This window comes from Megalopta genalis, chromosome 15, assembly GCF_051020955.1.
Source record: "Megalopta genalis isolate 19385.01 chromosome 15, iyMegGena1_principal, whole genome shotgun sequence".
Classification (NCBI taxonomy): domain Eukaryota; kingdom Metazoa; phylum Arthropoda; class Insecta; order Hymenoptera; family Halictidae; genus Megalopta; species Megalopta genalis.
The window spans coordinates 4,101,577-4,127,427 of NC_135027.1; the positions used below are offsets into that span (position 1 = coordinate 4,101,577).

The 25,851-nt window shown below is 41.6% G+C and overlaps 2 protein-coding genes across 6 annotated transcripts in view; one reads left to right on the forward strand and one right to left on the reverse strand.

Annotated features, from left to right (window-relative positions):
- The window catches only part of Sdc (Syndecan), a 225,044-nt gene that overhangs the window by 165,495 nt on the left and 33,698 nt on the right, over window positions 1-25,851 (forward strand). The gene's annotated exons all lie outside the window — the stretch shown is intronic.
- Window positions 1-25,851, reverse strand: part of LOC117229363 (uncharacterized) — a 175,998-nt gene that overhangs the window by 134,429 nt on the left and 15,718 nt on the right. For all 5 annotated transcript variants that reach the window (XR_004492528.2, XR_013034878.1, XR_004492527.2 and 2 more), the window contains exon 2: window positions 2,754-2,886. Coding sequence is in view for 1 of the 5 variants with exons in the window: in XM_076526595.1 (XP_076382710.1) it covers window positions 2,754-2,886 (133 nt within the window). In the remaining 4 variants the exon portion in view is untranslated. The remainder of the gene's footprint in view (window positions 1-2,753; window positions 2,887-25,851) is intronic.

A 25,851-nucleotide genomic window follows, 5' to 3' on the forward strand; every position in this document is an offset into this window, starting at 1 on the left:
CTTTGCGGCAGCCGCGACTCGTCGAAACGCGAATATCTGCATAAACATGCAGTTCTTGTTGCGCCGCGAATGAAATCCAGCATCCGCGAACGTGAAAACGACGTGTTCCAGTAGCAATTTATAAAGAGAATCGCGAGTTGAATAGCAGGGCGAATCGCATTAAACTCGCTGGAAAGTATCTCGATTGCAGTTCTCGAATGCAGGGGAGGGAGGGGGAAAAAAAAGAGCGAAACAGCTTGCAAACGCGGGAGGATACGTTGGTGCTGGGTGCTCCGAAAAACAATCGTGAAAGCGATATATCGATTACAGGCGGGATGATCCGATAAAGTTGCAGAGGCGGAACGGGCCGAGGGACAACGAGTGGGGAAATCGATCGGAATAAATCGCGGGGAACGGCCGGGGGAGGGGGAGGGGTGGAATCCTGAAAGATCGGTTTCGGATCGATGGGCTCGTGTGTCCGCGACTAATCAATTGTCTCGAGGCCTGTCGGTAAAACGCTCGGACAAACGTCGCTATTCCGCGGGCAACGAGGCAGCTCGCGAGCCAAACTAATCCTCTTTTCGTTGGTTTCAACCGGCCCCGAGCCTCCGTAACGAGAAGGCGAACGGGGACACGGGGACACGGAACAGGAACAAAACCGTCCGGATGAATGGCGGACGGTGTAACGCGTCGATCGTCCGATTCGGTGATTTCAACGGGCGCACTCCGCGTAATCCGGTTGTTCCCCGCTGCGAGGAATTAACGGCGCCGAATAAAACGTCCTCGAGATACTCGAATCGGTTCCCTTCGCGTACCGAACATACCCCGCCATTCTTTAATGCTTCGATTCGAGATAACACTGGGACTGCCGATTATTTATTTTACAATTCAGCCGTTTAGCGCAGCAGTGTACATTCTCGTCAGAGCAGCGAAGTTAGAGAGAATTGTGCAGAGCAAATTTCAATGGAAAATTGGAACGACGCGAAAGAACATCGAATTATGCGATTTTGGAAGAAAACAGAATTGTCACAGTGGGGTATCCTGTAACGAATGTACAGTAATATCTCCCTAACTGACGCTCAGATTCTGCACAAAAATGGATAATTTGGGAAGGAAAGATACGATTACATCGATTATTACTATACATCGATTAGTATTATACGATTATTCGAGCCTTGCAGTAACTATAAAAATGAACTGCAAGGATCGAATAATTGTATCTTCTCTTCCAAAATTGACCATTTTTGTAGACAATCTGAGCGTCAATTAGGGAGACATTACTGTAATCCGTTCTAGAACCTCGTTTGTTATAGCATCCATTCATATAGCATTCCATTATAGCATACATTTATCGATATTAATACGTATGTTTATTTGCACGTTCTTATATTTTTTATTTTAATGTTATTTTTATTTTAATATTATTAGCAAATGTACAGGACAGTTATTACAGAGTACAGTAATGTCTCCCTAACTGACGCTCAGATTGTGCACAAAAATGGACAATTTAGGAAAAGGAGATACGATTATTCGAGCGTTGCGACTCGTTTTTATAATTGTTGACAATTCGTAACTACAAAAACAAACCGCAAGACTCGAATAATCGTATCTCCTCTTCCCAAATTGTCTATTTCTGTGGACAATCTGAGCGTCAATTAGAGAGACATTACTGTACAACGATTTCACACGAAAATAGGATCAATTTAATATAAAATAAAAAAGTATAAAAACGCGTACATAAATATATACATAGTACAAATTTAATTTATTTTTCACACAAAACTGTGATAAGTTTGATATGAAATAAACAGATATAAGAACGTGTACGTAAATATACACAGTATAAATTTAATTCATTACGTTTCAGTTTATTTCTTAACTGCTATTTGCGACTGTTATCGACAGAAGCCCGATCGTAAGTTGTTTCTTTACTATGGTAACGAATGCGGAATGGAACAATCGGCACAACGGCCGATTGTATTTTCCCGCGTTCGTTGTGGCATATTCATTCGTTGCAGCACTCTTTGATTTAATGAGAAAAACCGTTCGCTGCAGCATCTCTGCAGCATCCGTTCGTTGTAAGGTCGTTCGTTATAAGACGGCCCATTGTATCTTCGGGAATAATTTTACTGCGATTTGCATAAAGACGCGCAACATCTTTGAATATTGTTGCGCGTCGCAAAGCTTTCGGTCTCTCGTTCATTTGTGAATCAATCTTTTTCTCGCTTACGTCCAAACTCGCGCCGAACCGCTCAATTATCGAAATTAGATACAAACGCGCTGTTGTGGATGATTACCAATTGGCACGGTTGATAAAAACTTTTAACGGCTTGTTAAACGCGTTTCGGTTGTTTTCCGAAGGCGATACAGAGACAGCTCGGTTTTACAGCTCGGTAATCCCATTGTCCTGTAATTAACCGCGTTTTAAGCAGACCCGCGGCGGTCCTTTCCGATTCGAAATCTTCGCGTAACTTGCGAAACCGGCGAAGACAGTCCCACGAATTCTGCAAACAATCTTGCACACTTTGCCGGAATCAAATGCGACGGGGGTTCGTTAATGCAACTTTGTCCCCGTAATAAAGAGGCCATTATTCTTACGATCGGATCCGAAACGAGACTAAGAAAGGATCTACGGAGAGGCAGAGAGGATCGCCGCGATGCAGTTCGCGGCTGCGAAGACGTTTTAACGACTTGTTTTACGGCAGCGAGACCCGCGGCGAGGATCGCAATCTGAATTTAACGGTCGTGAATTGTTTATTGTTAACGATACTCACCGTTCGCGCGCCGGAACAAGGCTCCAGTTATGAAACAGCGGTCCTTCGTCGAGTCGGCGAGCCGAGCATCGCCGTTCACATTCTCGTGGGTGCTTGGATCTTCGAAATAGGTTCATCCGTCCGGCAGGAGCACCTGTGACGAATAAAGACGTCGTTAGACCGCGGCAACGATAAATCTCGCAGGAAATTATTATTGCTGCTATTAACACGTTCAAGAGGTCATTGACCGTGCCATCAGTGGATAACTAACGCTAATACATATATGAGCCGCTGAAAACAGGAATAGTTTCGTTCAAACGAAGAAGTTAATTTGTGGACAATGATGGATGAATTAAAAGTTTTGTACAATTCAATAGCATAAAAAACTGTTGCAACGCTTCTACGTAATTCAGTTTCAAGCTTTAACTTAAATTAATAAAACGAAATCAAATGAAATATCAAATTAAATACGATTTAATAATATTAAATTAGACTAGCGAAAAATTGACACACCACTTTTGCTTTAAACGGCTGAAACATAATTACTATTTCCATTTCGTGGCGCATATAAATTATGCAACTCTGTCCCAAAATTGTCGCTTTTGTGCACATTTGTCAAAGGGATCCAGCTCGTCGACTAAATAAGTAAATATTACAGGTATCAATAAGTAATATCGGTCGAAAAAAATGAGTCTGAAGTGAAAACTAGCTTTTGCATCTCTCGTTGCCAATCAAATTCTATGTAGAATATTTTTTGTGACATCGCTATCGGAGGAGATATTGTGGTGGCCGGATTTAAAAGAAACATAATTATATATAATTCCCTTTTTTTTTTAAATACATTCGAAATCATCATTTTGGTTTCTTTTCTCCTACTTTCCTGCAATATCTTTTTCATTACTTCGTATTATACGCTCTCGTTTATTTTACTTTCTCATCATTTTGCATTACATTTATAATTATACTTGTAATAGAAACATTCTCTCTCGTCAACTAAGTAAATAAATAAAGAATATTTGAAGCTACTGCAAAACATTTGTATTAATCAGAATCTTTATGTTCCCGTATCAAAATGATAGCGCAAAGGGTGCGCTTAAAAAAATGACATTACTCATCAGTTCCCCTAACAGCTTCTTTCGTGATAATGAAAGAGAGAACACTGAAAAGTGAGAGAGAGAGAGAGAGAGAGAGAGAGAGAGAGAGAAGGAAATAGGGAGGGTGGAAAGAGTGTTTAGGGGTGGTTCGTGTCGAAGAAATAATCTCGCTATCATTCCAGTTCCTTTTCAAACAGCTTTCACCGCCTCCCGTAGCGCAGAAAAGAGTTCCAAGGGAATTCCCGGCGCAAAAATCATTCACCGAAAACAGACCAAAGTATCGGAACCCGATAAATTCGCGAACAGCCCGATCATACCGACTCCGGGAACCGAAATCACCCCCGCGGTTCCCTCCCTACTCCGCTAACCCCCGCAGATCAGTGCTCGCAGGAAACCGCGAGCTCTGAAACATCCGTCCCCGAAGCGAGCTCACCCCCTCTCTCTCTCTCTCTCTCTCTCTCTCCCTCTCTCTCTCTCTCCCCTCTCTCTCTCACACCCTCTCTCTCCCCTCTCTCTCTCTCTCTCTCTCTCTCTCTCTCTCTCTCTCTCGCCCTCGTCTCCTCTTTTTCGCAGGTGGCGAGGGGAGGGTTAAACGACGCGTCGATTTCCATAAATAGTTCTCGAACTGCGGGGTCGATAGGGGTTGGCTGAGGCTGCGGGGCTCTGTAGAGCTGTGTAGAACTGTGCAGAACTGTGCAGAACTGTGTAGAACTGTGCAGACCCGTGGAGATCTAGAGAAATGCGGAGCTGTGGGTGAGCACGAGAAGTCAAGATCCAACGGATTGCAAGCGGAAAGTCGTGGCCGCGCGAGAGTTTCCCCGTTTCTCTCCATTTCTCTCTGTTCGATTCCATTCATCGGTCGTGTTCGCCGGATCCCCGACCCTCGTAAATTTCCGAAAGTGGTTCCTCGGGAGAATAAACATCGTATTGTTTGGCTCGCGGGGGTGGTCTCGACCATCCTCGGCGCGCAGCGCCCGGCTATCTTCGCGGATCGGGAAACGCCGCGTAAATCTTAACACCGGCGCACCCTCTCTCGAACGCCAACCATTCGATCTATACCTATACGTCCCTGAGAATAATACGTTGAACAAACAGATCGCTGGTCGTCAAAACTACTGCGGTATCGCGAATTATTCGAATTAGTAGTTCGTTTATTTTCTGAATAATTTCACCGATTTGTGTTATCGTGCAGGTCAACAAAATTGTATTAATAGGATCGTCACTAATGTAAATCGGTATTGCAACACGTTACATTTTTGTTGGCGCCTTCAGCACTTTCTGACTAAGCGTAAGAATTTTAGGTGTATTGATTTAGAAGAATAAATAATCTACATTTCCGTTATTATATAAATTGAATGCACAATATAATGCATAATAATACCACCGTAATATAATCCCCAATTTTATCGTCAATGTAAGCGCATAATGCGTACAATATCCTGCTCCTATGTATAAACTGTTACGTAAATAAAAGGCTTCCAACCCGTTTATCAATAAATAACAATAATATGTTGATTAATGATGATTTACACTATTGATGGTCCTATTAATGCAATTTTGTTGACCGGTACAGAATGCGATGAAATTCCTGTGCAAGAGGAACAAATTTGAACGTACTACAAGGGCTCGGTCCGCAAAATAAATAAATGAATAAATAAATGCCTAAAATCAACAGGCTATCAATAACGTTCATATGTAGAAAATTCTGTTTGACAAGGGGTTAAAGAAAATTCGGAAAACCGTGATGTTTGAGTATCGTTGTTTGCCGTGCGTGCGAATAATTCCCTCAACAACCTCGTCCGCGATTCTGATCGAATATTTTCTGGCCCTGCAAAGCTAGCATGCTCGCATGCTCGCCGACTATAAGATCGCTGCAATCAGTGTACCTACACTATTTCCTCGGGGCTCGCGTGCCGCTTCCCCTTTTCGGGGGTGGTGGCTTCTTTCGATTCGAAGCGAAACCGTTCCGAACCGGGTCAAGATTAACCCAAGTTATTCCGCTTATTTTCTCGGCCATTCGACCGAGACGTACCCTCCTCGCACACTCGTCGCTTCTAAATTCGTCGACGTCGGTGTTGACGTTGCATCATGCTCGAGCAGGTGATCCATCAATTTTTTAATTTTTATACATTACAAAAAATTGTTGTTTCAGTCGAATACAATTTTATTCGAAAAATTCATTCAAAATGTTTTTAATGCTTTGTTATGGTTTTCAATCATTCTTAATAGACTGCATAGCTTCCATTAATGTTCATAATTATTCCCACTATGTTAAAGTCTCTTAGATAAATAAATAAGTACGTTCCGAATCCATTAAATAATAGAAATAATATTTTGAATATTTTATTAACCCCTTGCAGACGTGTGGTGACTCTGAGACATCACTAAAAATTATAATATTAATAATATAAATATTAAAAATAATTTTAATATTATCAAATCTGTTTTTAAAAAACTGGTGAAAGTACAATTGTCGCATGAATCGCAAAATTCAAATTCATGAGCACGATATGCACAGGGTTATATGAAATGGAAACACTATAGGTCGGAATAACTATTTTGGATTTCCAGTTAAAATTGCTTCAACCGCAAAGGGTCAATAATTTTTACAGTTATTTTCTCTAAGTTCAAATGCTATAAATAAGTCAGCAGGTACATTTTAAACACGATAAGCGAGATAAATAATTTTGGCCAGCGGAATCCCACTGTACGACGATCGCGAGGGGGTTGATAAGGGGTTGCAAGGGGGTCGGAAGGAGTTCGAAAGGGGGTCACGAGGAAGGATGCGCGCGTTACAGGAAGCAGCGACATTTCATAAGACAAGTTCCATGTCTCGACATCGCATTCCCGAGTACGCGGGAGAACCTACATGCTCTTCCGCCGGAATCTCGAGTCGAGAGTAATGATATCATGGCTCTCTCCGGCGTCCTCTTTACGGATTTCGCCGTTCCCCGCCTATCTCGGTGCCCCTCTCTCCAGGGAGAATCTGTTTTCGTCGTCGTCGAAGCCCGAGCGGCCTCGAAATTGACGAACAAACATATTCCTCCTCCTCGCGAGGCCGAGCCTAGTCGCCCCGGCTCCATCCAGGGAATTTTTAATTGAAAGTTCGTGTAGCCGACCCCCTTTGACGGCCACCCACCGCCCCCCTGTCAAGCTGGAATTTCGTTTGAACCGATCGAACGGCTGCGATTCCGCGTTACTCGATGGCGTTCCACAATATCGTGCAGTTTATGCTCCGATGCGGGCGTGCCTTTCAACTCTTCTTTGTTCAAACGACTCCGCAATATTCCCCCGAATCGATATAACGCATAAATTAACCCTTGTCACACCAAGGATGCCTGCCGGGCTATTGTCTATTCGACGATTGCTTATGCGAGGATAATACTGCTGGGATAAAGACGAAGAGAGAGAGACGTATTTTCAAACAACGAAAACCTTTTACACAATTTTCACGCAACTTACCATTTTTACGTGTTATTTTATGAAAACCTAAAGCAGCGAAATGTTCTTCGAGCATCGGGGCTAAAACGATTCTCGCCGCAACCATAAAATAATAATGCAACAACCACTTCTCGTTGATACGCTATTCCTGCATTTTACAAACTCGTTTGATACGATTTGCCTCGCAACACGCTTAACCAGCTAGCTGTTTTTGACGAGTATACTTGTCGTGATGTAATGCCAACATTTTGTGTTATGCCGAGCATACTCGCTAAAAACAGCTAATTGGTTCGGTTAAGTAGACAAAGCCCCACCACGCGCAATCTCTCAAAGAGATTGCAACAGCTTACCGACTGAACTTCACTGCCGCGGAGAAATGATTAAATTCTGTATTTTAAAATGGGGATTTCGAAGCAAATAACGAGTAAAACGGGAAGAGAAAATCCTCGGGGAAGGAATACGGTGTTTGAGAATCGATGAGCCGACCGGTCAGAAGGTTAAAAACTTGGCCGTTCGAAGCTCGAAGAGTGAAAAATGAGCGATAAAGAGTAAGAAAACAGTTAGCAGAACGGGGCGCGCGATTCCCGTCGCTTAAACGGGTCGAGCACCCCCGAAAGAAATGCCGGCGAGCATTCGGGATGGCCATTCGGACGCGGAATGGCCCCTAAACGCGACAAAATGGCGCCGACGGATGCCTGGCAACGCGTTGCCGGCACAGCGAGTCGTCGGATTCGTTTCACGATGCATAACTGTCACCGGCAAACGTACGCACGGCTTTTTGGAACTGTCTTGTTTACTGCGCTCGCGAATTATGTCCCCTCTGTGTTCGTTAATGGCGAACGATAAGAGACACGGACCGAGGGAGGCCGGCAGAGAACGCCGGAGACGCGGCGCGTTCAACGATTTTTATTGCCAGATTACATTCGCTCGCGCGAATTCTTCATTTATACGTGTCCATTGAATCGCCGCCGTAAAAAACGACGAAATTATGTAGTTGCGTGTCGAATCGAGGAAAGCTTAAACTGCCGGGGGCCAGGCAAATTTTCTCACACAAGTGGGTAGCTTTGAGCGAAGAATTATTACACGTACACGCGGGGTATTTCTTTCACAAACATACTATCACGACGCGAGTCGATGCATTGACTTTCCGAATTTCTAATGGTTACATTATTCTTGCACGCAAACGTTATTTCGATAATTATACGTTCATACTCGACTGATAAAAGTTTCCAGAAACATACGATTTCGCCCTCGCCTCATGGATTATTTCCATTTCCAATTAATTACCAATCCCTCCGACGGACAATACATTATTAATATGCCACAATACATGTTAATGTGTTTTCGGCTCGATTCCGTCGTCCACGTTAACGGCATTCGACGTTCTCTCTGCGCTGCATTCGAATCCGTTCGAATTTTCAAGTTAAGTCCGCTCTCCTATTTTCTATCGAGAACAATTTATAAAACTTTCATTTCTATCTTTCTGTACGTGTTCCACCTACACATATTTTCCTGCACTTCTAAAGTTACTAATGGGTTCCATAAGCCATTACTCACTTTGTACCTTTAAAAAGTCTGCGTTACGCGCGGTGCGCCATAACATGATGCTTTTCGCTCATCCTCGGATGCGTAAATTTCTCTTACTTTATTATGTCATGTCATGTCTGCATCATTTGTTATGGCCAGACTGCGGATTTTATGCATTTACGAGGAAATTGATCGCGTGCAATTCAAAATAATAAAGAGATAAAATGAAATTAAGAATGCCAAGATATTATTTTCAGTCAATCGGCATTGCTGGAAAAAGAAACCGCTTTCTATCTTTCTTTCTAACTAATACAAAAAATTTTTATTTTGCACGAGGATCCATAATTTCTTGTTTCCTTTTTTTTTATTTGCAACCCTGTTCGATTGTTACTGTATTTTTGTATCGTACAACAAAGGGTGCATGCCGTCAAAAGAAATAAAAATTATTACTATTATTATTAAATCGGTGATATTTGTCTGATGATAATACCAAGATGGCCACCACGATCGAGAAACGCCTCGCTATCCCAACACCGAGTTCCCGTTCGATCCTCCCCCGATCGCGACCAAGAACAAGAATGCCGAGGCCTGTTCATCGATCGGCGAAAACCGTCTGAATAATTACCCCCTTAATCCGAGTACATGGTCGACCGCCATCTTGTTTTACCTTGCCGTTGCTCAGTATGCAAAACACAACGGTCCGGACGAATTTTTTTCGCCGTTCCGTCGCGTTTCGCCGTCGGGAACTCGATTTTTTTTCGCCTCTTCCGTCGCGCCTTCCGCCTCACTTTGAAAACTTTTTCCGCGCCGGCCGGCCGCCGCCATTTTCCCCCTTTTCTCTTTTCCCTCTTTTAGTCTTTTACCGTGTGCCTCTGTGCGCGCCGCGACGCTCTTTCTCCGCGGGAAAAAATCGTTTTACTCGCGGCCGACTACCCCCCCCCCCCTCCCTCTCCTACCCTCCGACGCTTCCAAACTGTAATTTATTCCGCTTATTAAACGTATCTTTATTATTCTTCGCCGTTGGACCCGCCATAGGCACTCTTTCTCTCTCAAAGCGCTATAAATCGCGACAAAGGAGTTGGGAATATGATGAATTAAAATTCGTTACAAGACACCAGTTATAGAACTCGTTTATAGGACGTTTAATTTCTGTTGCAATCTCATAGTTTCTCCTTGCTATTCTGCATACATAGAAAATTACCAGGAACATATGAGCCGTTTATTTTGAAAGTGGCATAAGTCACTTTGTTTTTAAGTCGATATATTTAAGGGTTTGCGTTTTAACACGTTTAACCCCTTAACGCGCAGAAACGTATTAACACGGGCGTGCAAAACCGGCCAAAATGTGCAGACCCGTATATATACGGTCGGCGTCGCAACTTATGTCGCTAAAATGTTCAGATTCGAATATATGAAGAACAGTACGATGGGTACAAAATTCGATCTGCAATGCGATTCAATATTCACTATAATTATTTATCCACTATTTTTATTGAATTTTTAGTAATTTTTGCGTTTTTTTTAAATATTTATTGAAATTAAGGTCCAAATATGTATTTTCTTAGATAAAAAAAATTGATTTTTTTGGTCGGTTTTTTTTTTTTAAATTGTGCATTAAGGGGTTAAAAAGATGGATGCTAACTTTCGAGAAGATTTACTTGTATTTGTTATCTCGGGATACTGATATTTTTCTCAGTATAAATAATTTCGTATAAACATTAAAAAATCACCACTTTTCATTACGGTAAAGTGACTGATGCCACTTTCAAAATAAACGGCTCGTATAGGCGAAAATCGCAAAGCAATTTCGAAGAATGTAAATATGAATTGATTTACGCCTTATTTAGAAAACGCTGTCTACCTGCGTTATGCATATAGAAGATGGTTGAGTAAAACGCTTGGAGTAGCAGCAGAAGGAAATATCGGCCGTAAGAAGCTCGTGGGACAACGCAATTACAATCGGACGGTCGTTGGTTGCTTTCACCGTGGCTTGCGTAATCAAATGGAAAGGTTAAGGCGGGAATCGGCGGGGAAAGAAGCCACGAACCGCGACAAATACCAGCCGCGATGCTCTTTCGCGATTCGCATTGTCCCGCCGATCCTATTACAATAACATTTCCCCCGCGACGATTATTCCAATGAAAACGCCATTTTACTGCAACACGAGCTCTTCGTGTTTGCTCCGGAATATTTCTCATTCCGGACGGCTCTTCGCGTTTCGCGTAACATCGTCGCGGCTATACTTTGATGTCTCACGGGGAGAAAATCTAATTAAACTCTGTGTACGTCGTTCCTTAAAATGATGGCCGAGAGCGGCAGTTCGAAGAGCTACCGGCTCTTTTAATAACGATATTTTTCAAGCATTGATAAAGAAGTGAACAATATGTCTGTCTGCATTTCGGAAAAGGTTGGAGCGAACGTGTTGAACAAATTCGAGAACGAAACGCCGATGTTCTCGAGCAACCGAGCTTCAAATATCGACAGCTTTTTCATGCGTTCTTGTTTTGAAACCTCACCAATCGGAAAGATTTTTCCGACATACCTAAACTCGTAGCAAATTTTATAAAAATTGTGACATTGCTATGCGAAGTCGAATTAGAATAGAAATCATTGCGCTGTTGTGAGATTACTTTCTGTGTTTTTATCTAGGTATTTTACACGACTATCTACATATATTATACTGTATTATATTATTTATATTACCTAAACTCGTAGCAAATTTTATAAAAATTGTGACATAGCTATGCGAAGTCGAATTAGAATAGAAATCATTGCGCTGTTGTGAGATTACTTTCTGTGTTTTTATCTAGGTATTTTACACGACTATCTACATATATTATACTGTATTATATTATTTATATTACCTAAACTCGTAGCAAATTTTATAAAAATTGTGACATAGCTATGCGAAGTCGAATTAGAATAGAAATCATTGCGCTATTGTGAGATTACTTTCTGTGTTTTTATCTAGGTATTTTACACGACTATCTACATATATTATACTGTATTATATTATTTATATTACCTAAACTCGTAGCAAATTTTATAAAAATTGTGACATAGCTATGCGAAGTCGAATTAGAATAGAAATCATTGCGCTGTTGTGAGATTACTTTCTGTGTTTTTATCTAGGTATTTTACACGACTATCTACATATATTATACTGTATTATATTATTTATATTACCTAAACTCGTAGCAAATTTTATAAAAATTGTGACATAGCTATGCGAAGTCGAATTAGAATAGAAATCATTGCACTGTTGTGAGATTACTTTCTGTGTTTTTGTCTAGGTATTTTACACGACTATCTATATTATACTGTATTATATTATTTATATTACCTAAACTCGTAGCAAATTTTATAAAAATTGTGACATAGCTATGCGAAGTCGAATTAGAATAGAAATCATTGCGCTGTTGTGAGATTACTTTCTGTGTTTTTATCTAGGTATTTTACACGACTATCTATATTATACTGTATTATATTATTTATATTACACGTATATATATAGTGTCGCCATACTGGCGATATCCGAGTGCGAGGGATTAACAATGGAATAATTAACAGATGAAATTAAAAACAGCAGAACAATTTTAGAAATTTGACGTTGTCCGCGTATTATTTTCAACTCGTTGAAATGATCAGAGAGCGAGGGAGAAAGTTTTTTATTCGATTCTCCGGAATCGACGAAGAAAATTGTTATTTATCATTTGGTTTAGAGTTCGCTGGAAATTATATCGGCAGCCGATTATGCAATTGGTGCCGCTGGCTACGGTGGGCCGCGCCGCGCGGATAAAACGGTGATTTATTTGGCGAACTCGAAAGAAAACACGTGACAGTAGCCTCGTGGCTGAGCCAGCCAGCGTATCCATATCCGTCTTCCATTACGATAAGAAAAATGTATGGCCGGCACAGATATCGACAATTTATTCCGAACGGAATAAGGCGGCACGTTTTCGGTGGGAAATCTCGGATATACGCCCGCTCGGTAAATAATAAATCGAACTACTCGGTTGATCTTCGCAGACCGCCGCGTCACGCCGCGCCGCACCGGTTTCACCTGATAGAAAGGTGCGTCGCCCTGATAAAACAATGGGACAGGTGCTCGGTGCATCGCCGATGCATCGCGCTATTCATTCGATCGTCGACGCGATTGTCCGTCATTTCTCTGTGTGCTCGAGCTCGCCCACGGTTGATACACGCTACTGGAAATATATCTACCACCGCTTCGATTCGACGTAAACACTTCAAACATTGAAAATCCACACCTAAAATGCCCGGAAAATATAAGTAATTTCATTAGCGAGACTGGAAGTAGTTGATCACAGTCGATGGAGTTGCTTTGCAAGTCTTTTGCATTCTAAACGGTCCGAAAAACCGAATATACTTTTAATTTTTCTACAAAAATTCAACATAACGATAGCAATAGTAATGATAACAAAATACGAATAAAAATAGTGTGATTACAATATACAACATCACGTCATCATATATAATCATCAATGAAGAAGTCAATGTCACTGAGACACGAAAGTATTCGTACGCCTTTTAAAACGGAATAATCTTTTTTTATAATCGGGCCAAGCGATCTAAATTGTTTTGAGATGCTAGAGCAATTAGTTCACTAAACAATGGCTAGAACGTTGTTTTCAAACATTGCAATTGGTTGGAATAGCAACAAAAAGAAATCTAAAATTAATCATTATACCGAATACGTTAGAGTAGAACTGAATTTTGAAAACTAGTAAAACATTGTTGTCGCCCGCATATGACCGACGCGTAACATGTAAAACATTGTCGTTCCCAGGTTTCTCGCTATCGACACCCGGTGAATACTATTAACCTGTGAACGACGAATATACTCGTCGCGTAAAAAATGGCAGTTCCACGGTTTACGATAAACGTGCACGTTCTACGATTTCAATTCGGAATATCTGCGAACCGTTTTCGCGGGTTTCGCACATTTTCGAATGATCGTAGTGCCTTTGCTGCGAGGGACTGCGCGCAGAACTGTAATCGATCGAATTGAAAAGAGAAGCCAAAAATTGCGAATGAAAAACACGGGAAGAGGAATGAAACGTAAAAGCGATGCGGGAGTTTTCCCATTGACGGCTGAATTTCCGAACGGTTTTGGTAACGCGATATCGTCAACGCAAGTACACTATTCGCGAGTTCAGGTCTTCGACGTTTAAACGAATTTTAATAAACGCGGCGGATGAAACGAATTGCGAGCTATCGACACGCAGTCACTGGGATTCGAGTAATCGCTGTGGAACATACGAGCTGGAAGTGCATTGCACCGGCGCGGATCGCAGCGACTATTGCATTTTCATTTGCCGGGCCGGTGTAACGTTACGCGAACGATCTTCGAATAATCATTCGCTGCTGTTGGCCAGCGACAGTGCCGATCCTACAGCCTCTTGAACAACAGCAATACCTTTCACATTGTCATTGTGATATCGTAAAATGAACCATTAACGCTAAAACTATCAAACTGATCAAAATGATTGTTTTCCGATTTTTCTTTTACAATTCCTGATATTGTAGTAATGTTTCTCGGAGATATTTATAGATAAACTTCCGTAATTAACTCTTCATCTTTGTAAGGGCGCAGTAGCTCGCTCAAAAATTGTTCTGTCCATTTTGTTAAATATTTTGCGTTCTCTGTATATTTCAATCATGAGAAAATTCGTGCTTATATAAAAGACATCGACACGTAATTTAAATATTTTAAGAAATACGATATAAGTAAAAGAGACTGTTTTATTTGTCGAAAACTTCGGACGTCGCTTTAACGGGCTCAGTAATTCATATACTTATCCTAGCGGTCGCTGGAAGCAAAAGGACAGATTCGAGGACCGGTTTGACTATTTCTGTTCGACAACTGAACTCGCGAGCCGCTCGAGCCCCTCGCCACCGCGTTTCCCAGACCGACAGATTACGAGCCACGGGAGAGTTTGAAATTTTCGCGGGAAAAAATAGCAGCGCGTTAAGCTGGCCTTAATTTCCTACGGATAAATTGAATGAATTTAATAGGCGGCGCGATCGTATCAAGTCGAATCAACTCGAATCGACTCGAATCGACTCGGCTCGGCTCGACATCGGGGAAAACTGCGACGCGAGTGTGCCGGACGCGCGTTAAACGGACGGGTATCGTCGCGTTAATCGTTATCGAGCGTCTCGCGGGGCTTTTTCGCGGGACGATGCCCTTCGTAACACCGGAATTGCAATGTAATCGCGCGCCGCGATGCAGCGGGCGGGGAAGAGGGGGGGCGGACAGAGAGGCCAGGGGGCGAATTCAATTCGCCCTCGCGGGGGATTAAAATTCGACGATGCTCCGTTGTTTTCGGTGCGGGAACAAGGAACACCGATTTCGGCGCAGAAAATGGAAATTGTTCGAGTTCGGTCGCCGTTAATTACCTGCAAAAATTCTCTCCGATCGTCCGACAAAAAATAAAAAAAGAACGACGTTTTATCATCATTTCCGGTAGACTGCGGTCGCGATGCGTGTACGACGAAAATGAATGGATGAATTATAATTAAACCGTGGACGTTTATGCGGTTATGATATGTGCAAATTTCTGGAATACAGGGAATCATGCATATTAATAGGACGCGATAATATTTTGATTTTATAATAATAATAACAATATTAATTGTGTTTGGTCAACGGGGAGGAAAGCGCTTATGTTACAATAATGTGGCAATGTGTCGCACAAGCAGCATAATCAAAAGGAAAGAAGAAGAGAAGTGATGCAATAGAAAGATACGATAGAGATAATACAGTATGAGATCGTTAATGTAACAAAGAGCACAATTGGAATTATTAGAAAGAAACGAGCGATTAAGATCGAACACAGAAATATCGTAAAAAAACCCTAACGATGAATCAGTAAAAGTGTGCTACTCAAAAAGCCACAATTTGATTTCATTCGATTGATCAACGGACATAGCCCGCTGACGAAAGAATATACGGATTATAAATTATCTATTACAAATATTAAATACGTAGAATAAGTCGCCGATCGATAGCCGAGCTAACTGATTCCAACGAAAAGGGTTATATCTCAATGGTGCTCTCTCGACTTTGACGGAGTCGAGTCGGTAGTCGCACGACGGGCATCTTCTATGGTTGTCCTAAACCTCTGGCAATGCGACAAATCGCATCATTTAGAGCGTGGAATCGTAACAAGTTTCCCGAGCGGAATCAGGCGGTTGACAAAGGAGTCTGAAGAGGGCCACAGTAATTAGCGTGGCGAGCTTCTTGTCATTCGTGGCCGGATCAATGCGGCGAGACGGTTGAACAGGAAGAAGAAGAAGAGGAACAAGAAGAAGAAGAAGAAGCGGAAGGAGAGGAAGGTAAAGAAGACGAAAATGGAGAAGAAGAAGCATTTGCCAAGAGTTCGTAGCCAAGAAGAAAGCGGTTTATACGCGAACCCAGCGCGAGCCAAGAGCCTAACTCGGGGGCTCGGGCATCTCGGAGCTGTTCCAACGGAGGGCATGAATGATGTATTCGTAAATATAGTCGGCGAACGTCCGGAAAAACGGCGGCTTTATCGACGATCTTTATTTTCCTACGGGTTTAGCGACTCGACGCTCGAGGCGTGTCCCGGGACGTTTACGTTCGATTTAATGGCCGCCGGGGCCGGGGCCGAGGCTCCTCGATGCAACGGCTTCAGGATGGAAACAACCTGAAAGGGTTCGTTATTCGACCGATTGTTTGGACTGACCTCTGCGCGCGCCGCCCGATGAATGCTGTTTGCCTTGTTTCCCTCGGAGGAGCTGCTCCCCCTGTTCCTAGATATCTTCGACACAATATGGCCATTGTCAGGCTAATGGCGCACCGGGATTAAATATTTGTCGCAAGCCCTGCAGTCGTGGCCCCGCTGCCTCGGATCGAACAACCGATTGGTTTCCACGATTTCAGAGCCTTTTCTTCATTTTATAGCTATCTCTCGTTCCCTTTGTTCTGCAACGTTAGTTCTGGGAAAACCGAGAGTCGTTTAACCCTTTGCGCTCGAAGCCATTTTTCACTTTGCTTCAACATTGCTTTCCTGGCTTACAATATATTCATTTTAAACGACTTAGTGCGTTTTATGCGCATCGTGCGACAGCTTATTAGATATAAACGAATTTGATAATGTAGAAACGATTTTGGAGCGTGATATAAGAATTTTCAGTGCAAACGGTTAACTAGCCGCCCTCTCCGAAATGCGATCAAACTCGAATCAACTGTGAACGAAATATCGATAAAAACGCTACTATTTCTAGTATATATTATAGTAAATAATTGACAGATTGATAATGTGCCCACAGTCAATGTACAGAAATGTACAGGATGATTCGTTTAACTCTTTATATTTCTCGTAAACTACATGTTATATAAAGAAATATTTCGAACCGAAATTGTTTGGTAAAAAGAGCAGCTTAATAATTTTTTATTCTCTATTTAACAGACTTTCGAATGGCACAATTGTATATTACACGTTATAATAGAGAAAATCAAGATAATGTTATTAATAAGAAAAAAGGAAAACAAGGAAAAAAATTAATTGTTGCCGTGCATGCTCCTCTCTATACCAAGCAACTTTCGTTCGAAACATTTCCTTCGCAGCGCACGTAGTTTGGAAGAAAAATCACGGTGAAAGAGTTAAATGACTCACCCTGCACGTTTACGAAACGAATAAACTTTCACGACGACGAATTAATCGTATAGTTGGAGAAATCACGAGCACCGTGCGCTCGGGCCGGTTCAAAATTGCAGTTTTCATTCCAGGAACAAACTAATTTCCCGCTAATCTGCGAGAAGAAATACACCGTTAAAGGACGACGGGAATCTCGGCGAATGTTCCGCCTTCCGCGAGGAGGCGCGCTGATTAAAAACGCGACAGAAGCGGAATGCTTTATTAAATTGGACAGTGAAATTCTCCTTTTGTCCTGCGGAAAAATGACCGGCGACGCTTTGACGAGCGCCGGACCAAGAACAGGGAAAACATAAATAACGCGGCTACAAAGTGGACGGGAGCTGCGCTAGATTTTCTGGGACAGCGTAATAACCCGGTGAAAGGGGCAGGAAAGGGTTCGAAAGCCACCCTCGTGTTCCTTCGGGGCCCTCCCACGTCCCGCGACAAGTCCGGAGCACGCAGTCGCCTAAGCGCCAACAATCCCCGAGTCCTGACAAAGGATAAATTAATCAACGCTTTGGATCCACGCAAGGATCTTGACTCCCTTTCGCGGGTGGATCGACCCAGCTTTTACGATCCAGAAAGGAAACGCATAATCTTCACAAATGCCCGTATTCTCGCAGAAATAATCTTGGAGAAATAATCAATACGAAATGCGCAAGAAAAACTTAAATTTCACGTAAATTTCCGCTGTATAAATATTAATATAGAAAAATACAATTTTTATTTGAGTTCTAGCATCGCTCCAACGTGTAAGTTCATTTTCCATGTTTTTATTACTTTATGCAGTAGCTGAGAATAAAATAAAATGCATCTCTTATCTAGAATCAGATTGACGCGTTTTCTTGCAGCTTTCATTTGAGTTCTAGCACGACTCCGATATATTTGTAATCTTTGTGAAAATCATTTTACCGACTGACGGTTTAAAAAGGGGTTGTAAAGACGGAGCAAAATTAACGAGTCCAACTTCCTGGGCGTTTTAGTGGCTGTTTAAAAGATAATATTTAATAACGGTAATTTCTATTGATCTTCGCTCGGCTGTTTTCCGGCGGGTGTTTTTCCAGTTGCGCGGTTAACACGATTGCGGCGCAAACACCGTCGATCGGGGGGTGGCTTTTCTTTGCGGAAGGGAACGAACGACACAGCCGGAGGCAAAGGAACGCGGGAAACGCAATTGCCTCGTACAAAAGGCGATGCGGACTAATTTATGCGATAGTTCGACATCCCACGCCAATATTTAGGGGCTGACTCCCTTCTTCCCTTTCCACTGCATCCGCCAGTCTCTCGCTCGCTCTTTCTCTCTCCCTCTGGTTCGCCCCTCTCGCTCCTCTCTCTCTCTTTCTCTCTCCTGTTGCGAGGGTCCCGAGGGGCAGAAGGGGTGGAGTTGTGAATCAATACAAGGGCTGCCCTCCCCCGACCGACTCTGCTACCAGCGATGGGTTCAAGACGCTTCGAAATCCTTCCAGTGTTGCTCGAACTTCACAACTCTTCCACCTCCTCTTCCTCCTCCTCCTCCTCCTTCTCGAAATAACCAACTTCGCCAACGCAGAATCAAATATTTAGCAATATTTTCCTACGCTCCTGGATCCGTAGAATTCGCAGAAATTCTTTTCTCGCTCGTTTCGATCCTCTACTTCCAACGTATCTGCGAATAGTATTTTCATCCCCCGGTTCGATGGATCGCAGTTTCCTCGAGTTCTTTATGTTTGTTTATCGATCTATTTGATCGTGAAATAACTTGGGAGAAGCATTTTTTAGGCTGCTCTTTATACCGATAGCAAGGATTAAAAATATGATCTGAAATTGATGATTAAAAGTATGGTCACTTTGTACACAGCGAACACAAATACCTAATTGAAAAAATCCAACACGTTCTACTTCGTTACGCGGCATATAAAACAGGACAAACAATATCTCGTATTGCTCATTGTTACTAGACTGCGGATTTTACGTATTTATTTACCATAACCGAGTTATGTATAATAAGTTAAGTATCAACTGTATAATAAGTTAAATATAAAACTGCGAAAACATGATACGAATTCGCGAATATTATTATATTATTTCTGACTTATTCGAATGATCGAAAGAGGAAAGACATTTTTATTTCATTTCTGCTTCCTATCATTGACTTCACCTTTACGCACCTTTGCGAAGATTCGACCTGCTCACCCTCGAGGATAGACCTACTGCTTCTGATCTCAGCTTTTCGCACAACATCATGCAAGGAGAATTTTCCTGTTCGAGACTTGCAGTCCCGATCTTTATCATTTCATCTAGAGACTCCAGGCATCCAACTCCCTCGTGGATCGCAGTTTATAGACATGCTGCATTAGATCCAACAAACCGAGTAGGTAGTTTAGCTGACAAATATTTGACGAAGGTTGACTTTCTCACTGGCAACACGATCTCGTTTAAATCGAACTTAATTAAGTGTCTACTAGCTCTTTTACCATCGTATTCGATGATGTTCTTATTCGTTTCCTGTATCTACTTCCGCATGCTTACCAATTTGTATACATACATATATGTACATTGGTGTGAGTAATTATAGACACAAAGTAACTTTCACACTTTTGGTAATTTTTAAAAGAAGAAATCTTAATAAAACGTCATATTTGTATAGTTCTATATTAGAAATAATAGAAAATGGAAATAATCGAATATGATGTTTCGTCAAGTTGTCATTTAGATATCAGTGACAATGTAAAAGTTACTTTGTAACTATAATTATGCAAATCTCTGTACACGAAGGTCTACTTCCGTTAAGTACAGTAATGCCTCCCTAATTGACGCTTAGATTGCATGCAAAAATGGACAATTTGGGAAGTGGAGATACGATTATTATTTATTTATTTTTATAGTTGCCGATTATCGACAACTATAAAAGCGAGCCGCAAGGCTCGAATGATCGTATCTCTTCCCAAATTGTCTATTTTTCCGCACAATCTGAGCGTCAATTAGGGAGAATTTACTGTACCAAACGAATAAATATTTTGATCCCCATTTGAGCTCCGACGTTCGAGTTTTCGCTGCCTCGATTCCTTTCGTCGATCTATTTTATCGGTAAACCGGCTGGAGGAATTTTTTGCCTGTTCCCGGCCTTAATCGAAGACCGGGAACGAGTCTCGGGGTTAAGGGCGAGTTTTATCGTCGGAAAAACACAGCGGCAGCCATGAATCATCTCCGGCTACGGATTAAACCCCCCCTCGACGAAAGCCTTTGTTTCCCATCACGTAGATCCGCAGCCGTAGATCCAGCCACGGAGAGAGTTAATTACGAGTGTTACACGGCTCCAAGTAATGATCGTACAACCAGGACATCAGCCAGTTAATACCCATTACAGCGCATCAGACACCTCTGATAAGTTCTTTAGCTACCGTTGGCCCAATTTGTGCGCGCAAGCAGATACAAGATCGACTGTCGGCGTAATTACGCGTGTTGACGAACTCGGGAACCATCGGTGGAAATTCAACGGATTACCGGAACCAACTAGTAACGCCCACGCGGAACTTCTGTTCGCCATCTTTATCAATTATGCCCGGCTCCGCTCCAAACGAACTTCCCTGAATATTTTAACGCGCCGCACCGATTTGATTCTAATGTCCCTAATTTTAAGGTAAACAAAAATGGTCAATTTGTCGATTATTCGAGTCTTGCACCTCGTTATTATAATTGTTAGCAATCGGCAACTATAAAAATGAGCCGTGAGAATAATCGTATCTTCTCTTTCCACGAATTGTACATTTTTGTTTACAAGCTGAAATTAGAAAGAATTTACTGTACTACTGCATCCTCGAGTAAACTGTTCTCGGACTTATTTATTTTTTATTTAACACTATCGAGCGTTGTAAACGACGAACGCGAGTTACTCCGCGAGTAGATTGTGGATTTTATGCATTCGTGACAAAACTGAGTGAATGAAATGCAAAATAGCGAAATCATTCGAACGATTTGAAAATATGATCGCATTGCTGTCAACTCGTTGAAATTATTAAGAAAAGGAACGGATGTCCATGCAGTTCCTATATCTGGCAATTAATGAAGCAATTTTTATTTAACTTCTCCTTATATTTTTATTGTAACGCGACGCTTGCATTCAGACATTTACTTATTCATTTTGAACAATTTTAAGTGTTTAGTTAAAGTTAGTGTTAATCTATTTCATTGCCGGAATTGAGGTTCTTTGATGTATGTACGTAAAAACAAATATTAACCTTTAACTGCTATTGTTGGTCTGTGTGAGATCGCTATTAATCACTCATCTTTGGCGATAATGTAATTGTAATAAAAATCGTAGAAAAAAGAAAGGTTTTTAATACACTTACTTCTATTCCGTCTAATTGGACCCCTCCATTGGACTGTCCAATTTGGACCCCATTATTACTGACGTGCAAAGTAAGAACAATTGATCTTGATATTGTATTTACCATTTTTACGTTGTATAATAACGCAATAAACTTTAGCGGTTTGCGAGATCGCCAATAGGGGTTGCATAAGTTTTAATAGGTGCAGTAGTTCAGGGTTGAGGTCGGAATTAGACGGTTACCCAGTGAATTATGCATAGTAATCGCTATCAGTTAAAGCACTAGTTGTCTGATGATATAATCAATGATCTTCTAAACTTGACAGAAGGTGTAATAAAGAGATATCAATCACGTCAGAGATCTTACTAGGTGAGCTATTATATCGCCGCGTAACTTGGTGACTGCGTCATAACGTTGAAAATCGGTTCGAAGATTTCAAAGAATTCGACGGATTTCAACAAACGTCCATCGTCGCGACGCGTTAAGTGATAAAATACCTGGCACAATCCTCTCGAGCAGACTGTTTCAGCAGATTTCGGTAAACGTTTATGATCGCAGCTGTAAATGATGAAACGCGAAATAACAGAAGCGTCGTCGCGCGACTCTCGCAATCAGGTTTCAAACGGCACCAGAAATTCGGGAATTCGTCGAAGTTCGGTGTAAAATCACGGTCCATCGGCCCCTCTAATTGCGTCTCGTAGCTCGACGATTCGAACACCGGGACGAAATATGAAATATTAAACGCGCGCGCGACGCCCTCTCCCTGGATCGCGCGGCCCCGATCCCTACGATCCACGCGGCTAAAATCGACGAGGGCTGGGGATAAAAAACCGACAAAATGCCAACGGGAAAACAAAACGGAAGGGGTAGATATCGAGTATCGATCGAGAGGCTTTTTTTCGATGGGTTCTCGGCGGTCCCGTGAGGGCTCGCGAGATTTTCCAGGCTCGGCGCCCCGATTTTCCAGCAGGTTCTCACCGGGACTTACCCCCGCGGCAGGGGTGGATCCAACGGGGGCGGATAAGTAGCGTCGAGAATCGGAAAAGGATTTAAAGTCGGGGGGACCGTGTCCCGGAATTATTGTGCAGGCTCGTTCGTCGAGGGTCCTGTCGCGCAGTGCGCGTTTTGCCTATATTGAACGTTCAGGACAAAAATCATAAATTCGAAACTAATCAATCGTCGCGACCTAAATGCCTTAATAAATTTCCAAAGGGATCACAAAGCACAAAAGATTTCGATACAAAAAGTTATGTATGATTTTATAAAAGAAATTGTAACCACCTTTATCTTTTATTGAATAAAATCTTCCACGCAGATTCTCATTGACGTAATTTATTAACACTGAATAACTTTTGTCGAAAACATCTTTTCAGAATACAATAGAATTATAACCCCGTGGGAACATTCGGGCAGAATTTGCTTAAATAATATTGTTTTCCATTCAGGCACGGTTTTGCCTTATTAGAGGGAAACGCGTAATTAAAGTTATAATTGGAGTGGCTTTTACGTACTATTATCCCGATTATTCATTGTAAAATACTGAATTATTAGTCAAAAATTAATCAAAGCATTATTTACGCTTTCAAATAATACTAATATTCGGTAACCTCGAAATGTTACACAAAAGAATGCAAACTTTGCCATGTATTGTCATTATAAGCAGAATTTTCTTTCTTTTACGACGATGTCTGAATTTAATTATATTATTATATATTAATATATATAATTTTTCGAATTTTTTTTTCGACGATGCACTATGTGCCGCCCTCTTCCAAGCCCCGTCCACCCTTTGGCCACCCTCCGACCAACTCCTCGGATATACACGACCCTCCAAGCTTTAACGAGGAACGCTCTCTCTCTCTCTCTCTCTCTCTCTCTCCTCGCGCTAATGACGCTAATTATCGGTTCGAATTGTTTTGTCTGGAGAAGCGCGCCCCGCATTGTCGAGGCACACAGAGAAGGGGAACGATGGGGGGATGATGCTCGGTGATCATTCGGGGGTGAAAGAGTGCCGAATGAACTCGAGTCTGTTTGTGGCCAATGCTACCAGGCTTCACCCTTTTACCCTGGCCGACCTTTTTATTTCGGCAGTCGACCGTTCGCTTCGATGCTACGGCTCGCGGGGTCGTTAACAATTTCCGTCGATTGTCGTGCGTTTGCACGAAAGACCGAGTATGTGTTCGGAGCAAAATTCAAGATGAAATGAATGTCAATCGTTGTGCCGAGGGAATTGTTGCTGGCAAAACTGTATAGAATTTCGGGACTGTCTCGAACAATTTTTCTCCTCCCAGCTATGAATGACGAGTGTACTCGTCGCAACGGAATGGCATTCTTTCGTGAAACGATGACTATACTGTGTCATCTTTAGTTGAATTGTCCTAGCCAACATTTCTGGCCATCCAAAAAATGAAGCTTTAAATTAATAAAATGATTTTGAAATGAGCGAGAATAGATAAATGGAATTTCGTTTGTAACTCTATGAAATATATACAGAATATTCTACCTTTGCTTAATAAGTGAAACGCGGCGCGACGTTCCAAGTACTGTGAAATATTCTGAAAAGTGGCGAACTAGTAGATAAAGTATATTAACTAAGAACGGCGAAGTGTACGCCTTACGAAGATACGGTAATTTTCGTGCGACGAGTAATATAGTCGTCGCGAATAAACGGCAATTTTTCGCGTAACGACGATTATGCCCGTGTTGCGACGGTACGTAGACATGGCAGGAGGTTAAGCTGATTCGAAATGGTATTTTTCAGCTGCTTGTTATGCGAGAGCGTGCATTTCCGCAGGCTACAACAGGTCGCGAATCGACGCGTGACGTGGATTAAACGGGGAAAATCGGAGAAATTAGAATTGGAATCGTGGACAACAGAGTTTAGCGGGGCCGGTAATTAACCGTTTCACGGAACCAGTTTAATAATACTGTCTGTATTATTAATAGTGTCTCTCATTAATATTGTGAACATTTCGTAATTGCATCTGCGCAAAATATTGATATTCGGTATCCAAAGGACAGTAATTAAATGAATCGCCTGTCGTGGTACATGGCTCATTAGTAAATTCAATAGAGCTCCGCCGTCGATAGAAGTAGTTCACTAATCGTCGACCAATAACGAATCCGCAAAAATCCACCGCACGGTAATTCACGACTTTTACACTTATATTCGTATTTACGATCATTCTCGTTCAGTGGAAATACCACTAAAATTTTCATAAAGACGAAGCAATTTCATTAATTGAACCGAAACTAGAATGTTAAAATTTATCATAGTGGATGACATTAGAATTCTTTCGCGTCCGCAACATCCCAGTCAAATTCAGTTTGTTCGAATATATTACAATGAGAATGAATTTTCAAAATTGGTAAAAAAAATTAGTGCCACCCATGTGTGACCGACGCGGCGCTAAACGTGTTAACTACTTGTTTTCCATTAGTTTTACGCTTGTTTTACGCTTGTTTTACGCTTGTGTTTTACGTGCCACTTAGACGTCTCTGACGTCTCTCGAGCACACAGTTACTTCAATACATATTGTATAAGAAATTTATCAAATTATGAATATATACAAAATTTTATATCTGATCAGTTCAGTCAATTTAAATGATAATATATAATAATAATAATAATAATAATAATAAATAATAAATAATAATAATAATAGTAAATAATAATAATAATAACAATAATAATAAATAATAAATATATTTATGTATTCTTCTGCGGAAATAATCCATTTGAGAAATGTGTAAGTTACTGTAATGATCCTATGTACCTTCGATTTTCTTAATATTTTCTTTAAATATGACACTTCGTAAAATGTATAATTTAATCAAGAACGTCAAAGTAAATATAATTTAACCTTCTTGACAAGTTATCCGTTTTGGGCAAGTATTCTCGTGACGAAGGAACGGCTCACATGCTAAGTGGTTAATAAGGAATTAATAAATTTGACTACGGTAAATGCCGCTCGCTAGAATATCCAGCGTGGCACAAAGGGGTTGTTGTGTGCGAAGGGGTTAACAACAGCCCAAATTGTCCCGAGTTTTGGTTGTAGTTTCG